The 22,295-nt window shown below is 50.9% G+C and overlaps 7 protein-coding genes across 7 annotated transcripts; 5 read left to right on the forward strand and 2 right to left on the reverse strand.

The window, feature by feature from the left end:
• Window positions 1-234: 234 nt before the first annotated feature.
• PG994_014482 (non-ribosomal peptide synthetase) lies at window positions 235-3,314 on the forward strand (the record flags this gene model as incomplete). The annotated part of the gene is made up of 2 exons (XM_066865891.1): window positions 235-1,225; window positions 1,267-3,314. 2 exons carry the CDS (start codon window positions 235-237, stop codon window positions 3,312-3,314), a joined length of 3,039 nt encoding a protein of 1,012 aa, XP_066709020.1.
• A 2,915-nt stretch (window positions 3,315-6,229) lies between these two features.
• On the forward strand, window positions 6,230-6,565 carry PG994_014483 (uncharacterized protein; the record flags this gene model as incomplete). Its single annotated transcript, XM_066865892.1, has 1 exon — window positions 6,230-6,565. The coding sequence occupies one exon, from the start codon at window positions 6,230-6,232 to the stop codon at window positions 6,563-6,565; it is 336 nt and encodes a 111-aa protein (XP_066709021.1).
• Window positions 6,566-6,637: 72 nt separating this feature from the next.
• On the forward strand, window positions 6,638-7,608 carry PG994_014484 (uncharacterized protein; the record flags this gene model as incomplete). The annotated part of the gene is made up of 3 exons (XM_066865893.1): window positions 6,638-6,842; window positions 6,907-7,024; window positions 7,149-7,608. The coding sequence occupies 3 exons, from the start codon at window positions 6,638-6,640 to the stop codon at window positions 7,606-7,608; spliced, it is 783 nt and encodes a 260-aa protein (XP_066709022.1).
• A 124-nt stretch (window positions 7,609-7,732) lies between these two features.
• PG994_014485 (Vacuolar membrane amino acid uptake transporter fnx2) lies at window positions 7,733-10,044 on the reverse strand (the record flags this gene model as incomplete). Its single annotated transcript, XM_066865894.1, has 7 exons — window positions 7,733-7,906; window positions 7,969-8,314; window positions 8,404-8,732; window positions 8,791-9,397; window positions 9,490-9,584; window positions 9,634-9,899; window positions 9,975-10,044. 7 exons carry the CDS (start codon window positions 10,042-10,044, stop codon window positions 7,733-7,735), a joined length of 1,887 nt encoding a protein of 628 aa, XP_066709023.1.
• Window positions 10,045-13,256: 3,212 nt separating this feature from the next.
• PG994_014486 (uncharacterized protein) lies at window positions 13,257-14,298 on the forward strand (the record flags this gene model as incomplete). The annotated part of the gene is made up of 3 exons (XM_066865895.1): window positions 13,257-13,635; window positions 13,972-13,999; window positions 14,214-14,298. 3 exons carry the CDS (start codon window positions 13,257-13,259, stop codon window positions 14,296-14,298), a joined length of 492 nt encoding a protein of 163 aa, XP_066709024.1.
• A 2,782-nt stretch (window positions 14,299-17,080) lies between these two features.
• Window positions 17,081-19,076, forward strand: PG994_014487 (major facilitator superfamily transporter; the record flags this gene model as incomplete). The annotated part of the gene is made up of 3 exons (XM_066865896.1): window positions 17,081-17,302; window positions 17,375-18,124; window positions 18,195-19,076. 3 exons carry the CDS (start codon window positions 17,081-17,083, stop codon window positions 19,074-19,076), a joined length of 1,854 nt encoding a protein of 617 aa, XP_066709025.1.
• Window positions 19,077-21,331: 2,255 nt separating this feature from the next.
• PG994_014488 (uncharacterized protein) lies at window positions 21,332-21,622 on the reverse strand (the record flags this gene model as incomplete). The annotated part of the gene is made up of 1 exon (XM_066865897.1): window positions 21,332-21,622. The coding sequence occupies one exon, from the start codon at window positions 21,620-21,622 to the stop codon at window positions 21,332-21,334; it is 291 nt and encodes a 96-aa protein (XP_066709026.1).
• Window positions 21,623-22,295: the final 673 nt, after the last annotated feature.

Here is a 22,295-nt window from a genome sequence, read left to right on the forward strand (position 1 = left end):
CTTGGTCAACCAGCACGGTCTTTCGAGGGTGTTTCGTAACAGAAATATTGATGGTATGGTTCCTACTGGGGAGCCGAAGGACCTATTTATACCGCTGGACATCTCGACCCTCAAGCGAGGAGTCTAGAGGGGTTTGGAATTCATCCTCTTAGCGAACCACTACCAGTTACTTTTCCGTCGGCTCTAAGCACGACTTAATCTATCTTGCCCTTTTCCCACAACCCTCTCAGATCTATGGCGTCAGTTCCGGAACAGCTGCTCCGGCCTGTCCACCTTGGGCAAGCCGTTGTGGCCAATGTCGACCTTTCTGACCCTCTTTGCTTCAGTTTTGGGGCGAATGAACGTTCCGCTTTCCCAACTGTTACGTCGGCGTTCTTTCACCATGCCGAAGCTAGGCCCGCTGACACTGCGGCTCGGGACCTATCCGGGACTTCTCCACGTGAGATAACCTACTCTGAGCTAGCGTCCCAAAGCCGTCGTCTCGCTCTCCAACTGCGCAATCTGGGCGTTAAACCCGGCGACCGGGTCCCCCTAGTTGTTAAGCGCAGCATTGAAATGCTAGTCGGCATTCTTGCTGTATTGGCATGCGGTGCACAATACGTACCCCTCGACGGGGGAGTTGTGCCGGACTCCACGCTCAAAGTCGTGCTGCAGCAGAGCGGCGGTGGCCTTGCTCTCTGCCTCTCTTCCACTGCGTACCGGATTACCGGGCTTGATGGCGTCTCCTGCAAAGTTGTTATTATAGGCGACAACGACACCTCCAATGATCTAACGAATGAGCACGAAAGCTATCCTTTCGAGGACGGTTTCGTTGATCTCGCTAGAGAGGATTCCGGCTGCTATGTTATTTACACTAGTGGCACCACCGGAACGCCCAAAGGCGTCAACATCAGTCACAAAAACGTGACCAACCTCGTGTGTCTTGCGCCCGGCAACCTGGGCATCCAGCCAGGCACAAGTGTAGGGTCCGTCCTGAATATCAGCTTCGACATGGCGGCATGGGAGATCTTGGGTTGTTTATGCAATGGAGGAACGCTTGTCATGCGAGGTTCAAAATGGGAACCTGCCCTAGAGCAGATTAATGTTCTCATTTGCACACCAAGCATTCTAGCCAAGTACAGCTCAGATGCTTACCCCTCCATCAAGGTGGTCGCCACGGCTGGAGAGCCAAGTGGCCAAAGAATCGCCGACACCTGGGCCACACATGGGACCTACTACAATTGCTGTGGCCCTACCGAGACAACCATCGTGAACACGATGCATAAGCACCACCCAGGGGCGACCTGACTATTGGCGCCCCTACTCCCAACAACTCGGTCTACGTCCTTGATGAGGATCTAAATCCTGTTCCCTTTGGGGAGCCTGGCGTGATGTGGGCTGGTGGACGTGGCATTTCGCGAGGCTACGTCGGTCTGCCTGGCGCTACTCTCGCCAAGTATAAGCCAGACATCTTTCTCAATGACGGAAGCCTCATGTACAACACTGGCGACCTGGGCCGGTGGAGATCGGACGGGTCACTCGACATCCTTGGCCGTGTCGACGACCAAGTCAAGGTCAAAGGCTTTCGAGTAGAGCTCGATGGCATCTCTGCATCTATCAACAGCTTCCCCAATGTTCGCCGAGCCACAGCCTTACTGGTCTTAGGTGAGATCCATGGCTTTCTGGAACCTGCGTCTATCGATCTCGATGCGCTGCGTGAGCACCTCACAGCTCGTCAGCCGTATTATGCTGTCCCATCTCACTTCCACAGGCTCGAAGCTCTGCCAGAGACTGGAAATGGCAAGCTCGACAAGAAGGCCCTGCGTCGAATTGCCGATCCTAGTCTTGCCACTGATGAGATTGTACTCAGTTCTGGTGCATCAAGCAGCATAATGTCCGAGACCACGACCCAAGATTCTTCAGGCGCCAGCTCACCACTTACATCTCTCAGCACCCATAGCAGCACAATCTTCTCGGAGAAAAAGCCACAGCTGGATCTCACAGGCGACATCCCCGAGAAGAACATCCGGAAGCCGTTCCGAGGTATCGTCTATCGAATCTTTATCGTGTACCGTTTCTTGTTTTTCCTCGTTGGTCTCTCCAACCTCGCTGCTCTGATCGCCATTTTCGTTACCGGCGTCGACCGACACTGGCTCAGCACCATGACCGCTATTAACCTTGCCTTGGCCGTCATGATGCGACAGGACTTTATCATCAATGCACTCTACACTATTTGTTGCTCAGTCCCCAAGTCGTGGCCCTTGTGTATTCGCAGTCGATGCGCCAAGATCTACCATTTTGGCGGCATGCACTCGAGCGCCGCCGTTTGTGCTGGGATCTGGCTTCTGGCTTCGAATATTGCCAGTGTTACCTGCCAGGCCCTCCCCGACACCTGTGCAGGCACCAAGCTGCGACAGTCAGTGGCTACTGCCGTCGTCTCGTGGCTACTCACCGGTCTCTTCCTTTTCATGTTCGTCTTCGCTTACCCAACCATGCGCAAGCGCTACCACGACGTCTTCGAGAGGGTACACCGCTTCGTCGGCTGGACTATGCTCGGGCTCTTTTGGGCCCAGGTTGTTCTTTCCACTAACGACAACAAGCCTCCAGGCCAAAGCCTGGGCGCCGCATGTGCACGCGTCCCGTCCCTCTGGCTTCTTGCCGTCGCCACTGGCTGCATTGCCACCTCTTGGCTGTTCCTGCGCAAGGTCCCGGTCGAGGCCGAGGTGCTGTCGGACCATGCCGTGCGTCTCCACTTCGACTACACGGTCCCCGTCAACGGCAGCTTCACGCGCATCTCTCGGCGACCCCTGGTAGAATGGCACTCTTTCGCCACCATTCCTGCGCCGAAGCCCGCCAACGGGCGCAACAAGGGCTACTCGCTCGTCGTGTCCAATGCGGGCGACTGGACCAAGCAGGCGATCCAGAACCCGCCGACGCATCTCTGGGTGCGCGGCGTGCCGACGTGCGGCGTGATGCGCATCGCGACCCTGTTTTGGCGCGTCGTCGTCATCGCGACGGGGTCCGGCATCGGCCCGCTGCTGGGCCACATCCAGGAGGCGTCATGCCCGACGCAGCTGATCTGGTCGACGCCGAACCCCGAGAAGACGTTCGGCGCGCCCCTGCTGGAGACGATTTACCAGAAGATCCCCGACGCCGTCATTCACGATACGAAGCTGCTGGGCAGGCCCGATTTGGTGCGCATTGGGTATAATCTTTGCCGCAGCTTCGGGGCTGAGGCGGTTATTATCATTGCGAATGAGAAGATTACGAAGAAGGTCGTTTACGGGCTGGAGACGCGCGGGGTGCCTGCGTATGGGGCGATTTGGGACAGTTGAGGGAGGGTGGTTTAGGGCGATTTGGCGAAATGGCGATGAATGGATTTGGGTCTCGATAGGTAGGTTTGGTTGGCACTCTTTGGGTTTCTTCTTTTTCTTTTTCAAGGGGCTGTATTACATGTTTCAAACTCTCCTATCGGATGTTTTCTCAATGTAACTTACTCAAATGGATGTATATATGGAAGTTTATGGCCTCGGAATACGCGACCACAGTGGTACAGAGATATGGGAACTGGAAGACAATCGCTTTTTGTATATTTGTTGCGGAGAGTTATTATATACCGAAACTCATGACAAACGAAAATACATGTACTAAGCCAGCTGACGGTGCTACGGTCACCCCATGCAACGGCGACCCCTAAATTTAGATAGCCCCTGATAATATTATATATAAATCAGTATATAAACTAGTTAGCTTTTGATTTATAATTAATTAAATAATACTATCGTTTTTTTTTCTTTTCCTCTTTCCGATGGGCCGTAAACTTAACGAGTTAGTACTATAACGCGCGATTTAAGATGTTATAAATAGCTCGTTAATAAAATAAGCCGCCGAGAAGTATAATATTCCTGGAATAATTCTAAGGGCTCGGATTTACGGCCGTAAAACTATAAAATAACGGAATAAGTCCTTTTAAGCTTTAATAATAGCGGAAAAGTTTTAAATCGTGACTTAGTGTTTTATATAATATAATTTAAGCTATTTATCGGCGTATATTATTTTTTAGATATTTGCTTAACGGATTTTTTAAACTAATGGAATTAATATAATCTTTAGTAAGTATTAAGTTAAAAAATTTATTACTTATTATTCATTTATTAGTATTATTTTTTTTAAGAGGATAGATTTCTTAAAGCTTAACGTAACTTTTGTAAAGAAAATTATCGAGTTTTTCGAGCGGCTTAATAATTTTATTTAAAATCGATCCCTTTAAAGTTTCGGTTTAACGTTAACGAGATCGGTAATTAGCTCGGCTATAGAACGAATATAATAGTTATTAGACTTGTTAAAATAAAGAGAATAGTAGTTATAGACTCTTTTAATCGAGAATAAGTTTTTATGGTCGAATATAATAACGCTTTAGGCCGAGTTTTACTTTTTTTTATTATATTTAAGGGTTAATAAGTTTAGTAATAATAGTTTTTAAAAAAGAGGACTTACTAATAAATATTATAAAGGATTAAGTTTTTACGGTATTCTTTAAAGGTTAGACTAATAAGGAGCTAGTTTTAATATAGTTAAATAAAGTTTTTATTTTTTATATAAAGCTTAAAAACGAGGATTAATAGCGGCTTATTATTTTAGATAATTACGCTAGTTATATAAGTAAGGACTTTATTATAATATATTTAAAGTATAAAATATAGCTTTTTTTTCCGGTATACTCGTTGTATTTATTATAACCTTTAGATTTTAATTTTTTTAATATATTAAAAAATATTTATTATTAAAAGGTGACCCTATATTATATAAGGTTTAATAATATAAATATAAGTAAAAAAGATTTTTTTCGATATTATGAATTAGTTAAAAGGTTTATTTTTCGGCCGTATATAATAATTGGCGGTTAGGCCGTAATTAGTATATTTTTTTACGATATTAATAAGCTTTTTAATAACTGGAACCGGAGGATAGAAAACTAGGTAGAAGTAAGATTATTTAAGCTTCCCCCCGACGTTTTTAATAAATAATTCTCTTTTATAGCGTTATTAATATTTATGATTAGTCGCTAAATTAAAGAGTTAGCGGATACGTTTAGTAGTAATAATATTATTTTCGATAGCGCGACGCGCCGGGTTTTATTCCGGAAGCTTTAAAAGAGTTTAAATATTTTAAACGGCTAGATCGGTTAATTAGAGCACGAGAAGTTAGTTTTAAAAAGTAATTTAAAGAAAAAAAGAGGTAAAAAAAGAAAAGAGTAATATTTAATTTTAATTAGAAGTTTACGCGTATACGAGATGTTATAGTAATTAAGAGGGAGATGAATAGCGTTATATCGGAACCCTAGGCTATTACTTTTTATCGTCGGCGCCGGAAGCCGTTATAATTAAATCTAACTTTAAATCTGAGATTAAAAGTGTTATAGAAGCGTTTCGGGATTGAAATAGTATTTTTAAGATTTTATATTAATTTTTAATTAAATTATTCGTATTATTATTATGTAATATTATTATTAGTTTTTAGGGTCGCCGTTGCATGGGGTGACCGTAGCACCGTTAGCTGGCTTACTCTCTACGAACCCCTGGCATGGAGTCGAATACAGACTTTGCATTCAACACTAATGCAAACCAGGAGTATACCATAGCCTTGGGCACCCAAGCTTGACCTTTGCTAGATGCCTGTTGTTTTCTTATGGAATAGGTGCAAATAATCCACAGTTGTTAAGAAATGGAGCAGGCGGAACGACGAGGAAGAAGACGACTTTGGGTAGGATGTATTGATTACATTCGGAGTTGTTGTAATTGGTGGACCATTCTGGGCTTATCAAGGCTGCAGGTGCTGCTGAGGTAACATGACGGGAGTGTCGATTCGGAAGGAGCACAGGGTGGGTGACTTCCTCTCCTTTTGTCGTGCCTGATGCTTTTGTGGGTATCACTGCAATCAGCAAATACACCTCGTCAAATCATAATGTTTTGCGAAGGAGCATCCGCGACCGAAGAGAGGCAAGACAGGTACCTAATCACTTGACAGTGCCCAAAGGCCCGGGTGGGTCGAGGAACCAGTAACTGAGTCTGGACTGCACATCAACGTGTTCAATGTTCTAATTTCAAACGCTTCTACTTCTCTGAGCATATCGACATTAGGTGGGTCCAGTGAATGTCAAGCTTGCCTCTTGGTCCGATACACCTTCACAATACCGCCTCCATCTTGTGGCATAGTAGGAGTCTCAGCAACATATCTCCTCCTCGTCAACATGGCACAAGAATGGGCAAATCAAAGTATCCACCGGCTAGTGACTGCGCTTGGGGCATCTCCTTTCGAAAACGACAGCACAATCAGAGAGTTGTGGACTGGAGTCATCAGGAGCTACCAGAAGCAAGCAGGACTGCGGGAGCTACAGAGTGTGTGGGATAGTAGGATCGAGGACGATGAGAACGATCCGCTTGCAACACCCTTCGCAATATGGACCTTCCAACAGGGTATTTTATCCGATGACCTGATCATGGCACTTGAGGTCGAGTTCGGCAATGATGAAGTCAACATCTACCATCAAATAGAACCGGAGGTGACACAAGATTTGGCTCGATGAATTGGCATACCCGACGTACGGCTGCTGTGTCTCTTCTTTGGAGCCGGCAAACGATCAATCAGTCTCAAGACCATGACCGAGCTTCATCGGGCGGCAAGCCTAGCGATTCCCTTTGACCAAATCTACCCGCTAATCGTGATGCTATACAAGAACCACGTCTCCATACAGGGTCGGGACGAGAAACGAGAAGATTCGGTCATCTTCGCTCGTGACTGCGCTCCCGAAACACATTACTCCAAGTACCCTCCCATGATGCCCAAGTTCGTTAGGGCTGCCAGTAAGCGAAACATCTCTCCTTCCCGGTACTTGAGTTCCTACTAACGAATATCAATTACTGCCAGTCCAAATCCTGCGTCCGGGCACGAACCAGATGACGGTCGTTCACGCTGAGCCCAGAGTCAACAACTCAACGCCACCAAACAGACGGGATAGCCTGGACACTTCAGCTTGGGAAGACGAGTCAACGATTGAACAAAAATGGTCTGGCAGACTGAGAAAGCGGAAGATCACAGCCATCGGAGACGTAGAGATCCCGCAACGCAAAACACAGCCACCCAGAAAGACCGCTACTGTGGCTACGCAGACAACACCCGATGAATCCCATACATCACACAGAGGTTCGGCTCAACGTACGCCAGACATACCACGCCGAAGCCTGGAGACACTTCCTCGCCGCCATTGCCGACGACGGTGTGGAAAGCCTCGATATCGAGAAGATCTTACCTGTCCCGTCTCTTCCTCGGGTGGCGGACGTCAAGCAACAGCGACGATCGACACCCGACACATACCAGGCGACTACTGCTGCGGAAACCATCGCATCAAGAATCCACGTGCTTCAACACCTCAATGAAACCAAGAAGACCAGAGCTGCGGGAAGATTGGCAAATGCATTACAGTTTCAAGCTATAACAAACTGCCTTGTTGCGCGAAGCGGCCAGGAAGGAGAAAATATCTACAGCGCCAAGATTGCTCAAGTCGATCAATGGCTCACAGATGACGCGAATATCATTACGAATGCCTCAACGGACTATCTTCCTTCGTAAATGCTAGGATATCCCGATGGAAACAACTACTCATATCTGGCTCTCTTCTGTAGGTACTTAGCAAGATGCAATTACTAGAGCTCTAGGTTTCTTATTTGTTCAATCAGAAAGATGGCTATTCTATCTATAACTTATGTTCTCGAATCAACAAAGCGGCAATGATGGCCGATACTGAACCAACCAATGACACAACATGACTGGCAGATAGTCCGTCGACGTATGCTTCCACCATGGCTGCGGAAATGTCTGTATTTACCGTATCAATGTGCCCAATATCGGATGCAGCTTTCTCGATAATCTAGTTTCATGCGAATCATCAGTTCCTGGCCTAATAAAATGGATAGAGAAACGCGGGCTCACCTGTTGACGCGCCACTTCCCCAATACCCATAGCACTCAGGAGCTCTCCCAGCTTCCGGGTCATGGTCTCGATCGTGACGGCGTTGACGGCGACCATCCCCGCCATGCCGCCGATGGTGACGAGCAGGACGTTGCCGGACATGGCCGCGGCCTTGTGCGCCGGGTCGATGGCGGCCTGGGCGGCGATGAAGGTGGCCGTCTGCACGATGCCGGCGCCGAGGCCGCCGGGGAGGATGTACAGGGCCTCCCACACGCTGGTGCGGCCGTGCCAGCGCAGGAGGAGGAGGAGGTAGGAGAGGGTGGAGGCGGAGGTGGCGAAGATTAGGAGGGGCTTGTAGCGTCCGGTTCTGGTTATGTATAGGTCAACTCAATTCAAGCAAGCATTTCGGAGGAGGGGGTGATCCAAGTAAAGTACAGATAGATTTAAAAAACGAACCTTTTGATCACGATGCCAGCCAGGATGGCCCCGACAGCGTTCCCAGCGACGGCGGGCAGCAAGTACGTCCCTGCCACCGCGTTCGAGACGCGCTTCGTGACCTGGAAGTACAGCGGCACGGCGAACATGAGGCCGAGCTGGGCGCCGCCCTGCGCGGCTGTGACGAAGTAGACGAGCAGGACGTCGCGGTGTTTGAGGAGGGCGACGGGGAAGATGGGGTCAGCAGCCCACCACGCCTCAGTAGCGAGGAAGAGACCGCCGAGTACCAAGGTGGCGGCCGCCAGGGCGAAGATTAGCGGGTTGGTCCAGGGTAGCTCGGTGCCACCTAGCTCGATGGGGGAGGAGGAGGGTTAGGATGCACAGGGCGAGGAGGGTGGCGCCTAGGACGTCTATGCGGGCGAGGCCTGGGGTTGGTGTTGGTGTTGTTGTGATTGGGCGTTGTTTGGTCTTGTCATCTGCATCGGCGTCTGCATTATCGTTGCCGGCAGTAGTAGTAGTAGTAGTAGTAGTAGTAGTAGTATTGGTGGCTGCTTCTTCATCGGCCTCCTCCGTGTCGAGCTTCGTAGTAGAGGCAGAAGTAGTGGAGGCAGTTGTTGTTGTTGATGTTGATGTCTCTCCGGGCAGCCAAGCCAGGCAGAGGCCGATGGCGATCAGGAAGAGCGGGACCTGCCCCGTGAACGACCAGCGCCAGCCGACCGTGTCGGCCAGCCAGCCGCCGACGGGGCCGCCGAGGCTGCGGCCCATGGTCGCGGCGAGATTGATGCCGGATTGCCAGGTGGCGGCTTCGCGGAGGGGGACGAGGTCTGGGTACCTCTTTTCGTCAGTAATCCACATTCGAAAAATACAGGGAACATGATGTGGTGAAGTCGAGGTAGATTTCCCCTCACCAGTGATGATCAGTATCCCAAGGACGTTCAGCGCCGAACCGCCGCAGCCGGAGATGGCTCGACCGAATATCACCATGCCCATGGAGTTGCCGGTGCCTACCAATGCGCTGCAGTAACTTTTGTTAGCTCCTCTTTGTTTTCTTCGGGCTTTCTTCTTTCTGTAATGCTCGGTCCAGACACGGAACTCACCAGCCCGCACCGAATAGGGTATACGCGATGATTAGCAGCAGCCGGCGGCCGTATATGTCGCTGAGTTTGCCGTACTTCAGAAATGGGAATTACAATGTTAGAGGTCTGTCTAGCAAGCAAGCACACCAGAACGAGGAGAGAGAACATGACACACCAAAGTTTGAGTCGCTGCACCGGCCAGGCTGAAGGACACGAACAGCCAGCTGGAGGCGGAGAGGCAGTCAAACTCGGACGCGATGGTGGGGTGCGTCGCCAGCACTAGCGATCCGTCGCCATTCGCCGTGAACGTCCCTACGAGGAGGACCAGGACGACCTTGAGGACCGTCAACGATGGTATTCGTTGCTGTGTTTGCGCCTTGGAAACATTCGACTCGGTATCAGACGAGATTACATCATTGGTTTGCGCGTCGTTGTCGGAGTCTCCATTGAGAGGTTACAGTCGTTGTTAGTGAATGGCTGCTGCGTCAGATGAAAGAAGATAGGAGGTAATTTTACCACGGTGACCGCTCTCGCAAGAAAGCAGCGACGTTGTTTCATCGGGCTTGAAGAGGGGTTTTACATTCATTTTGAAGACGCAACTCCTGATGTGAACTATTGAAGCTGATGGGGACTTCCCCGACTTTTCGATTCCATATCATCAACGGCCTCCTCTTATTTGACTGGAGTGCATGGCTCCGGTTCGGAGATCCCGCGGCATTGGTTCGGGCTCATTAAGAGGGACCGAACGGATGGTGGAACCGTTTCCGTTGCACCGCTTCTAGCGATATCGCTATATATTACGTCATCGCGGGCTCAAAGATCGTGTCCGTCGAGTTTCAAAGAGGGATAACCGTGGGGAGGGGTGGTATAGGGGAACACTACGTGATCGGCAAGAGAAACAGCAATGTTCGGGTTACATATGCTTAACTTTAACTTCCAATCGGGATTCCTCTTGTCCTCCGAGGAGGGGCGCCAAAGTTATTAGCGTGAACGTGACTCGGGCACCTCGGCCCGCGAATTGCAAAACTCACTTGCCCGCTCCAGATAGGTTTTGAGGCGTTAAATGTAACGAAATAAGATGAGAATGCGCATTGGTCTGTGGCGAAGCAGGGGGCATGCAATGCAAATAACTCTAGATGGTATGATACGGATTCCAGAAAGCCCCCAAGTACCGAAACCTTTTGGGTTTTCCGACGCTTCGTGTCCGTATCCGAGTGTCATAGACCAACATAAAAGCTATTATTCAAGCGCCAAGTACGTCATTGAAAATCGATATGCACTTGTAGAACATAACACCCATTGCTCCCAGTCCGGGTTGAAGTAAACTGTACCGTATTTCTTTCGAACTGGGTTGCCTCCCATGCTAGTAGATGATCCCTCACGCTACGACCGACCGATATCGAGCCTTGGCGACAGCTTCCCACTGAGGCTACGCACATCAACTTGGGAGTAGAGGCAGATCAAGATTACAACATCGCCAAAAGAGGAAGAAGACCTTGGCGAACTTCTGCTAATCCTCTCTACTGGCAGTGATGATGGTTCCAGAAGAGGAGAGTGTGAAGATCCATACGAGGCCATTCGTAGGCTTATGGGACTGTCTACTGATCATCAAGAACTAGGTCTGGCTTCGAACTATGGAGAGAAACGACAGCGAACTTTGCCTCGACATTAGCACTGGCCTCTTCAAGCAATGGAGAGCTCACCGTACAAAGGCGAACAGACGATGGATGCTTTGGCCAGGATCCCTACTGCTAACGCTTAGGCGGAACGGTACGCGGCGTGTTATGCCATGAGAGCTGGCGAGGATATCGTTCTGTGATACATAAGCACCTCGGAGGCCTCTACATGAAATGGGGCGAAGGTAATCATGAAGTCGCTCCAGCAACTGCCACCACTCCCTTGGCACCACTCTCTCGGCAGTTTCACCATCAACATTTAGGCCTACGTTTTAGGGGCTCAAAGGCCACCTGGCCGCTGTTGATGGCGTGGTCGGCTGGGCGCCCGTCATGATCGAAAATGGCTTCAATGGTTTGGCGATAATCCAAGCTCAATCCTGGGAACGTTGTGACCATATCGTATGGCTCTCATGTTCCCTTCGCTCTGACACATGGGTGTAACGGGACCTATCGACTACTCGGCGTGGCGTAACTTCATGGTGTTATGGATGGGGAGTTCAGGAAAGTTCACCAAGATGAGATGTCTATTCGGTTAATCTGAATTTACAGGTTGATTCGGATTTTCGAGCTTATTCTATTATTCGAATTCGACCGGTACTGAGAAGAAGGGCGAGGCTGGAAGTAATAGGGTTCTGTGTCAAAGTTATGCGTTTGTTAGAATTAATGATGCCCATCCAATCTTCCATTTGGCTCTACTTACCGTTGCTGCCCTGAACTATTATGATGTCAAACCCAGACACTTGGAGTGCCTTCTGACCGTCAGGGTGTTGAGCTTGCGGCTGAAGGCGAGAACAATAATTTCCAAACTTGAATCGAGAAATCAACGTGCTCAGAAAAGCCCTGGATCAGGGCTGATAAGGGACACTGGCTTTAGTAGGCCACACAGAAGATCCTCCGGGGAGGGAGTGCTGCAGCCATGAACACCTAGAGTAAGGACCTGTAGTTAGTGAGAGCAGGCCGCAGCTCTCTGTTACTGTGCTCTCCACGCGACCTGTAATTAGGTCGCAATGCCCCAAAACGTCAGCCACCTATAGGCTTTCTCAGAACAGTGGTATCCGCCTTGATTGTTCATAAGGCGACGATATATCAGCATTTCACAGGAATTCTAGGGCGAGGATGCGAAGCAGGTGGTAAAGTTCGAGAATCAGCGGAATGAGCAGCGTGGAAAGGGGTTGACGACTTTGAATCCTCCTGCTAAAGTTCCGCCTGTATGCATGTGTTTAGTTTTGACTAGCTTAATAGAGATAATTGCACGATGAATCCTAAAAAAGGATTGAAACAACAATGAACAACAGCGTATTAGAAAATTTCAAAAATGAAAGGGTGTCTACGATAATTTTGGTTATTCCTTGCAAGATATCTCCTTGTTCATTTCTTACTTGCCAGAATAATCATGAAATGGTGAAAGAAACCTGGAATAATGAGAAACCACATTAAAATTCTACATTCAACCATTTTAGGAATGGAATTGAGTCGATGCCAACACCGGTGCTTCCTTGCGAGATAAATATGATGTGCCTCAGTGCTTCCACAAGTTAATTATTGTCGTTGTCGCTGTTTTCACATCTGAGGAGCGGCTAACTTCTGGAGGGGTATGGCACGTACTACGTAATTATCCATCTACCTGCCTAGTCATCTAAGAATAGTATACGTGGGATCATTGGACGGAAGGTGCATTTTGGGCCTGATTACGGGGAGTAAAAAGGGGTCGGCGATAATATCGGTGCATCTTTGCAATGTATGCCAGATGTTCTTGCGTGCCTATAATAAGCCCTAACATAAAAAGTAAATAACCCAGTGCAAGAGCACCAAAGCATAAACAGCCGAAGAGGGTATGAAGAAGGGACTAGTGGAAATAATAAAAAGAAAGAAAGGGGTCTGCGAGAACTCGACCCTTGCTTGGCGGCGAGTATAACTGCCCCACCCGCTCCTGTAAATAAGAATAGCAACGATATATGGAGCGGAGAACATTGCGGCGACTGCTATAGGAAGGGTACATAAATGAAAAATTCTCTTTCAGCTTAGCTATTCATTCCGTCCCACAAACACGCAACCTCCGGCCGGAGAAGGAAAAATTCGCAATATCGCCAACCCCTTTCCCACCCCAACCAGAACAACCACCATGGCTATCCTGGACCACGATGACCTCGCACGGGCCATCAAGGTCACGGTAGTGGTGGCCGGGGAGAACGCCACCGAGTACGAGGATCCGGAGAAGCGGCAGAGTATGCCGCGCCCTCGTCCGTTCCCCTTGACCAGTTGCTACATCGAATCGCGCGACGACGCCCGGTTCCCCATCGGTATCGAGATCGGTCCCGAGTACGATTGGGATACAATGTACCACGATCTCCTACTGGAGATCTGCATCGACGGCAAACCCCCTACCGGCTTCCTCATCAAACGAGGAAGCACGATTAAGATCATCAACGGCCTTGCCTATGCCGATCAGGCCTCGGGAAATATCAAGCTGACTCCCTTCAAGTTTTTCAGCGACAAGACTGGTAAGTCTCGCTCCCTATTCTTCCCTCATCTATCATTCAGTGGCCTATTATCACACCACTGGCCAATTGTCCCATTGCCAGACGTCCCTTCCCCATTCCCCAAGCCACAGGACCATAACATTTCACATGTACTACTAATTTGGGGAAACCTATTCAGCCGAGGACCAGGATCAAGATCGGATCGCACGCGAGAACGCAATCGTACAGGATAATATGGGCAGGATTGTTGTCACACTCACGAGATCTGCTTCGACGTACCCGGCCGACCGACCTGACCCAGCGGACTTTTTGGGAATACGCGTGCGCTATTCTATGCTGACAAGGGCATGATGGGAGAGTCCACGTGGCAGTGGACTTACGACTCGTAAGTCAAGTGGCCGTTCTGTTCGATGTTCAAATGACCACAGGCTGACACTCGATTACAGCAGCGACCCAGCCGAGATCTCTCGACTCAGAAGGGTCAACCTCTATCCTAGCTTTGTTGAGCACGACGAGCGCCCCCTTGCTATATATCGCTTCCGCTATTGCTCCCGAGGTATGCATTCTTGATAGCTTTTCCCTTTTCGCCATGTTGCCAGCTGCGAGACCCCCGCCGAGAATAGGGACCCAGCTGGCCGCATTGCTGGTCTTGTCGTCGGGCTCATGGAACTCGACGTCGACTAGCGGAATAATACGGGAACTCGAAGGACCTCGACACATTGGTTGAAGGGGTATTAGCCTTCGACGGCAAACCGAAAACATACCAGAGCTATGGAATTGCTTTGCTAGGTACAGGAGCTCTGGATCAAAGGTGGCAACTACAACATGGCTACAAGCACAGTAGGTGCTTTTGTGTCATCCGGATGCCCATCCGTAGCTAGAGAAAGTGTCCACTGGGCAGAGGATGTGTTAGCTTCCGTCATTCGATGTGAAAAGCGGGCTAATAAAGTTTATTGCCAGTACTTGCCGTGTTTTGTATGTTATCGTCGGAAGATTAGGCGCCTTCGGACGTGGCGGGTTGAAGCGGGCGTTGCTGGAGATAGCCGGGTAGTAGTAGTAGACCGGTTGCTCTAGCTACCTTTCCTTAGACTTCCGCAGCCCGTGTTCACTTCAGGAAAGCATATGTCCTTTGCATGCCGCCGTCTAGCCACATATACACCGCCTACCAAGCGGCTATCCCGTCATTCCAGATGCTATTGTGCGCCACATACGCGGCTCGTTTGGATAGCGATGAGCGCAAAGCCTGGTCCGATCTCGTGAACCGCTTGGTCAGGGAATTCAGTCCCTACCTTGGTTTTAGACACTTGTACGTGAGGGGTTTCTCCTGTGTTTCGGCAATCCATTCACGACTGACGAGGCGGCTGCAGTTGTCGCTTGATGAGAACGATTTGATTGATAACATGCTTTGATTCAGTGTACGAGAAGACCCAGCTATGCAATTGCCGGCAGTCCCGCCCCTGATGATGCCAATTCAGACATGACACCAATATGAGGTCATGTAGACGGACCTTTCCGGTCTATTCTCCTATTAACAAGAATCTGGAATGTAGTAGTAGATATAGACAATTTGGCTCAAAATTACCGGGTCAAAGGTTCCGATGACAAAACAGGGACTTCCAGCAGCTGAAAGACCAAAGGGATCGAGTCGAATAGGACGCGCCAGTTGATCATCGATCTATAACTTGGCGGTGTCGAGCAGTTAATATCATTTTCGCCTCGATGAAGGTATTTGTCAGGGGAAGTGGCAATTACTCAAGGACGATGAATGCGGTGATGATAGGCACTGTCAATCGCCAATTGTTCGGACGGAAATAGCCAGGCACTCGCTGGCCAGCCATCAAACGTCTCGATAGTCTCGATACGAGCGATGATCACATGCTAATTCGGGACTAGCCGATTGGTTTCGTCCCTCCAAAGGCCGGCCCGTTTCCGCAAGACGACGGGACGATTCAGCATCGCCGTGTTGCCGACCGAGTCAGCAACATACGATGTGGGGAAAACGTACGATGGGAAATGCAGGCAAATACTCAGGCGCGTGCCGCAGAAGATTTAAACCGTTCCGGATTGCCCCCGAGTCCCCGAGGAAAAGTCTCGGTGAGGGAGAGGCTTCGTCGGTGGGGACAACCGTTCGCACCATTCCGAGAGCGTGCAACGACGCACAACCGGCGCATTCAGGCGTCCGCTGTAGCAGCGTCAGAAGCAGCAGAGACTAAATCTTGACGCACCCGCCATGACCTTTTCCCAGCCCCTTTATGTTCTTGAACGTTCGCCCCGTTACAGGTCGGCGGGCTTGAGAGCCTACACCAGGAACGCCGTGGCGTTCTTGCTAGATGTTTGCTTCGTCCGTGATTTCCGTGAGGCGCAAGCTAAGGGGGGCCCAAAACATGGGCTAGCGGCCCGGAGGCTGAACACAAAACGGGGGAGTTTTGAAAAGAACGTTCAGTGGCGCCAGCTGAGCAGTCTGTGCAGCGCTGCCAGGCAGATCCTGGCAGGAACTCACTACGTCAGTGGGAGGTGGACCGAACCGTTTCCTAGTTACGAATCAGTTATTATCGCACACGGCCCAACGGAAGATCCCCTTATCGGGTGCCGCACCCCATCGGACCCGTATTATCACAGTATTCATGTGTTTCCTCTATTGACGACCGGCATACTTACTTACTACCTTTGCTTGCTCACTATCGACTCAGCCTCCTTGCGGGTTATCCTGGCATTCTAGAATCTCTTGGCGTCGCAAGAACGAGGACGAGTACGATCTTAGCATAGTGCGATCTAAGAAAGAACCTTCGCGAGCTTATTCCGTCGCATAATCCGCAAACACGAATAACGGATTTTGGCAGAACTAACGGGTAGGTAGCGGACTCGGGAAATTTAGGGCTATCTTTGAGCAAAGAAACAGTTCTCGTATCGTTGGGAAGGGACGAACAAGCCAGGGGTTCCAACGCAGTATCTAGCTCGTTTGCAAACCACGCCCCTGCTGCCCCAACCTAAACTCAATGGCTCCATCTTGCCGGTTAAGAGCCGCATCCGGTTGGTGACTTGGAACCAAGCACTGGCATGAGTCGGTCTGTGGGTGCTGCCAAGATGGTGCGAAGGTGGTGCCACTAACTGCCATCACGGCACGGAGGCATACGGGTTCGAAAAACGTTGAAATCCTCCTGGCAGTACGAGTACGCCACCGGTGATATATCTGGCCTGACCGCCCTCCCGTCGACCCTTTTTGCCTTCGATGTGCTGACTACTTCTACATGGTATTTATCAACCCCTCTGACGACAGCCGAGTAAACCCCCCCCCAGACGAAAACCCAGAACCATCCCCTGTCCATTCAACCAGCTCTTTTACTGATGGTGGTCCCTTTCTCGTCATAATCGCAACGAGTACCGTTACTCCCAGCATCGTCGCTCGCCCCCCATCTCACCTGTACCGAACCTGGCCGCGAGGAAAACCCAGCATTGCTCTAAAACCATGGCTCCTCTATCGTTCTTGAGGCGGGACGAAAAGGGCAGGCACTTCTTGGTGAAGATAGGAACCACAGGCAGTAACCGCGATGTCGAGTCCGCCACCCAACCACCGGAGCCCATGACGGAATGGAGCCCCACGCGGCACGAGCTGCTCATCATGCTCACGCTCTCCATCATCTCCCTCATGGTGGCGCTGGACGCCTGCATCATCGTCACGTCACTCAGTGTAAGTAACTATCCTATCCTATTCTATTCCCTTATCGGGAGAGAGGCATCATCATGCTGAAAATTTCAACAGGCCATGGTGTCGGACCTCGGCGGCGATACAACGCAGGGCTTCTGGATCGGCACGTCCTACCTCCTCGTGAACGCGGTCACGATGCCCTTCATCGCGTCCCTGAGTGACATCTTCGGCCGCCCCCTCTGCCTGGCCGCCGCGCTCGTCTTCTTCACCGCGGGCACGCTCGTCTGCAGCCTGGCCCACAACGTCGGCACCATGCTGGCCGGCCGCTCGATCCAGGGCGTCGGCGGCGGCGGCATCGTGGTATTGAGTCTGATCATCTTTACCGACATCGTGCCGCTGCGCCACCGGCCCAAGTGGTACGGCACCGTCCTAGGCGCCTGGTCCCTCGGCACTTGTTTGGGTCCCATCATGGGCGGGCTCATCGCCGAGAACACTACCTGGCGCTGGGTCTTCTACATCATGTTCCCGTTCTGCGCGTTCGGGCTTATCGCGGTGCCGGCCCTGCTGACGCTTGCGCCCCGCACGGCGACGATTGCGGAGAAGCTCCGCCGCGTCGACTGGATTGGGTCGGCGCTCTTCACCGGCTCGGCTACGTCTTTCCTCATGGCCATCTCATGGGGCGGCAGCCAACACGCCTGGGATTCGGTCCCCACGTTGGTGCCACTCTGCCTGGGCGTGGCGGGATTGGGGGCCACGTATGTCTGGGAGGCGTACTTCGCCAAGGAGCCGTTCCTGCGCAGAAGTCTGTTCTGGCGCCTCAGTTCCATCGCGACCTACTTTTGCGGGGCGATCCAAGGTCTAGTTGTATGTTAACTGCTTGCTTCTATTTTGCCAGTCTCTCAATCCCAATGCTAACGAACATACGTAATCCCAGATCTACGGCCAGCTCTACTATGGCCCCCTGTACTTCCTCGCCGTCAAGGGCTACAGCCCCACCCACGCCGGCCTCGCCCTCTTCCCCGTCATGTTCACGCTGGTCCCGGGCTCGATCCTCACCGGCGCGCTCGTGACGCGCCTCAACAACTACCGCTGGGCCATCTGGCTCGGCTGGGTCCTGTGCGCGGTGGGGTCGGGCCTGATGGTGCTGTGGAACCTCGACACGCCCATCTGGCAGTGGGTCGTCACCCTCATCATCGTCGGCCTCGGCCACGGCGCCATCCTCAACGCCCAGAACTTCGCCACCCAGGCCATGTGCCAGCCCGGCGAGGAAGGGGCCGCGGCCGGCATGTACGGCTTCGTGCGGCAGTTCGGCACCGCCGTCGGCGTCGGCATCGGCGGCTCCGCCTTCCAGAACGTCATGGCGCGCAAGCTCGAGTGGGAAGGTTTGCCGCTGACGCTCGCCGACAACGCCGAGGCCTTTGTCGGGACGCTGCGCAAGATGCCCGACGGCGCCCCGAACAAGGTCCGCATCCTCGGTGCTTATGTGTATGGCTTTCACGGCGTGTTGGGCGTCTACGTCGCCGCGGCCGGGCTGGCCTTCTTCGTCAGCCTGTTCATCCGGCACTACGACATGAACAAGGCCATCGACACGGAGCACAAGCTGCAGGACAGCCGCGCGTCGCGGATGTTGGTCGGTGGTCGCACTAATAATACTACGGCGGTCGCGGAGCCTCACCAACACCCCGTCGCGACTAGGAAGGAGTCGCATACGACGTCCGGGACGATGACGAGCACGACGTCGTCGCCTTCACAGAGTTCGATAACGGATGTGGGAGAGTCGTCAAACTACTCCGATCCTGCTGCTCCGACTTCATAGAAACTACTTTGACTTGGGATACTTGGGATAACACATAATGAGATCTTGATTTGATGGGTAGGATACCACATAATTGCATTTGGGACGGAGTATGGTAACTTAGGGGGCGTGGCCTGTATCATTCGGAGTTTGGTGAGCACATTTTCGACCTGTAGCATTAGTTGACATTACTAGATAAAAAGAAGATTGCATCACTCGCTGTACAAACATCCCTTCACCAAATAAGATCAGAGACATTAATCCAACAGGGAAATGTTCGCTAAACGTCCAGCAGTGCAAATGGCACAGCTCTTCTCCCACAGAAACCTTGCTCGAGTATTGACGTCCCGTCTTCCTAAATCAAGCCGCGATGCAGTCGCACTCGACATCCCGACACCTCGCCGGGTCGTAACTGCAGATGATCTTCCCGTCGCTTTCACAGTGACAGTACGCTAGATGGTCAAATGCCCCACTGGTCAGATACCCAAATTCCGGTCACCGTATTATCATGTACGAAACTTACTGTTACAGATGTCGGTCCCGCATTTCTTCGTCCAGCGGGTAGGCTCGGCCGGGGGTGAGGAGGCGGTGGAGGAAGTAGAGGCAGAGTTTGCCGTGGTGAAGGTTGTAAAGGTTGAAACTGAACTAGTTGATGGTGTAGTTTGCGCCAATGCGGGAGCAGAGGCTATCACTGCCGCGATGCCGACTTTGGCGACGATATTAGTAACCTAATTTCGGGCACAGGTTAGACACGTAGGTTCGACGTTGATCCCGACTATTAGTAGCGGGATATTTACCTTCATCTTGGGAGTCGGTGGCTGGAAAAGGGGAATGGGGAGAGTTGAACGGATTAGAGTAACCCACCTGAGCTTGACTACACCCACCCTTTATAACGAGGAAAGAGCTTCATGGAAAATGGAATGTTTCCATTCTGCCACAGGTATATTGGTTGGTAGTACAAAAGTCACCGTGTGCGGTTCATTGAAACGGCACTTCCAAGCAACCCAGCCTTACAAGCACCAACAGTGCCCTGAGTTAATGAAAAATAAATGAAAGTGCATAGCCGAATCACCTAGTGTATGCAAGGCCCACGACCTGCATACGGCAGTTTATTGCTCCGTAGCTAGCCAGTCAATCTCGAGGCAGCCCAATGATTGCTTGGCAAAAGCTTGCTCCTCCTCCGGGCTTTACCGGATACGTGTTTGCTTGGCAATCGGGGTAGGGAGGGCAGCAAACGGGCCTGTATCAGTTATATAGCCGCGACACTGATATTAAAATGGCCCGCCTGGGCAGGGATCGGCGGCAGTAAGGATTCAGCCGAATGGCCGTTGCCGGGGTGGGTCCCTGTCTATATTGCGACGACACAATGATGGCCCGCGGGGTAATTCCCTCGTTATAAGGGTATACAAAGTAGCATTTCCTCTAGGTCAGTTGAATAGGTCAGCGACGTACTGACAGCCACAAACAACAACAAACTGGGTTTCTTGACTAGTGCTATTGGCGGTTCTCAGGTATGCCTTGTGGCGTAGCTCGCCTGTCTGTTATGCTATGGCCGGCTGACCCGATCATCCCGATCGAGGCCATGCCAATCCGGTAGGAAAACAGAGTCCTACATGGCCGAGATATGAAGAGAACCAGCACACGAAAGATTGCCGTTGGTGTTACCGCAGCGGGTATCCCATATTAGTCTGCACTGGGAGAGTGACTAGGCAGTTTCTAGTCTACCATACCATGCATCATATTCTTGACAAAGTCGAAACGCAGCTCTGTGTACATCGAATCGTATCCTCCAACGTGTCTTGGAAGGTCAGGAAAGTCAGCCTTAAAACATGAGGTGCAAAGCCACAGCTTGGTGTGTGCTTAGCTTCCTTCCTCAGGGCATCGAAACGCCATGGAAAGCAAGAGGTTACGCCGCATGCACAATTGTCCTTCAGCGGCTTGAAGCACCGGGCTCATGGTGGTAGCGCTCCTCACATACCCGAGAAAAGTGAGAAATTGGGGGCACATGAAATCTATTATTGAGGGGAAAATGTCCGTGTATCCGTAATCCAACAAACAGAATATGAAATCTCTGAAAGTACTGTTGGTACAGATCCTTCTCCACTGGCATCACCACGGCATCCAAGAGCTGCTACTACTGCCAGATATCTTGAAGCTGCGGCTCTACCATCACCACTGTTGATCGTACATCTCCTCCGCTCGGAGTATGCTCGGAGTATGCGGGAAGCACGTATCGTGGTGGGCCATGATCAAGATGATCTCGTGTGTTTTTCTTGTCACATATTTGACACACTGTGTGTTGCCATCTTATTGTTGCTCTTCCTGTTGGGTGACGTAGCCTTGCCGGACAAGGTGTCGGCCTCGGCCTCGGCGTCTTTTCGGGTCGACTTGGCATCAGTGGCCACGTATACTCTGTTGCGGCCGTGCGGGATGAGGTAACGGAGATGATAGAACGGAGAGGATAGAACGGAAAGAAAGAGTGTCGGTTCGAGTATCGGAGGGAGCAGTTCTTCTTCGAGTTCTGCAGGCGACATGAGGGAATGGGTCGGCTTCTCCGTGTCGTCCATGACGGTGTGCTGTAAGGGGGGTTGAATTAGTTTCGCCACAATGACAGTGGTGACACACGCTGCTAACGTACCTACAGGTGGCGCCACTACAGTGACTTCTGCCAGTATGTGCAAAGCAGACAGTTCGAGGTCTCCTGAAGAATACCTGTAATGGTGGCAACAGTTCCAGTGCTCATGAAGGGCCTCTGTTGTGGCGAAGAGGAAAAGAAAAAGTGATCGATGATTTAACGCCACCTCTCCTCGCACTCCTGACGGATCTGTTCTTGTTTGTCGTCTGGCAGTGTATAGAAGCCGGTCGCTTAGTGTGAATGATCGACTTCCTCTCCTTTCTAAGATCGTCCCATAATGAGAAAGTCGCCGATCTGTTCCTCGACGAGACTGGAAGCGTCGAGGCTGTTGGCGGCGAAGTTCCAGGCGGCGAGATTGCAGATAGTGCTTTAGCTGTGAGGACGCCTGAATAAACACGAACAAATCTTGTTCAACCTCCTGGTATTTCTCTTTATCTCTTGCAGAAATAGAATTCATTTGTGGATGATTTTTTATGAGTTCCAGTTAAGTGAAGTTCGGTTTTCGCAGTTTCTTCTTTTTTTTCCGGGGGAAAACTGAACGGTGACATCGATATAGATGGTCGCAAAACGGCCTCTTCCGCCTAAGTCGATGCGACAAGGCCTAT

The sequence above is a fragment of the Apiospora phragmitis genome (genome assembly GCF_038363925.1).
Source record: "Apiospora phragmitis strain CBS 135458 chromosome Unknown utg000013l:1.0-2965645.0:1.0-2969333.0, whole genome shotgun sequence".
NCBI classification, from domain to species: Eukaryota; Fungi; Ascomycota; class Sordariomycetes; order Amphisphaeriales; family Apiosporaceae; genus Apiospora; species Apiospora phragmitis.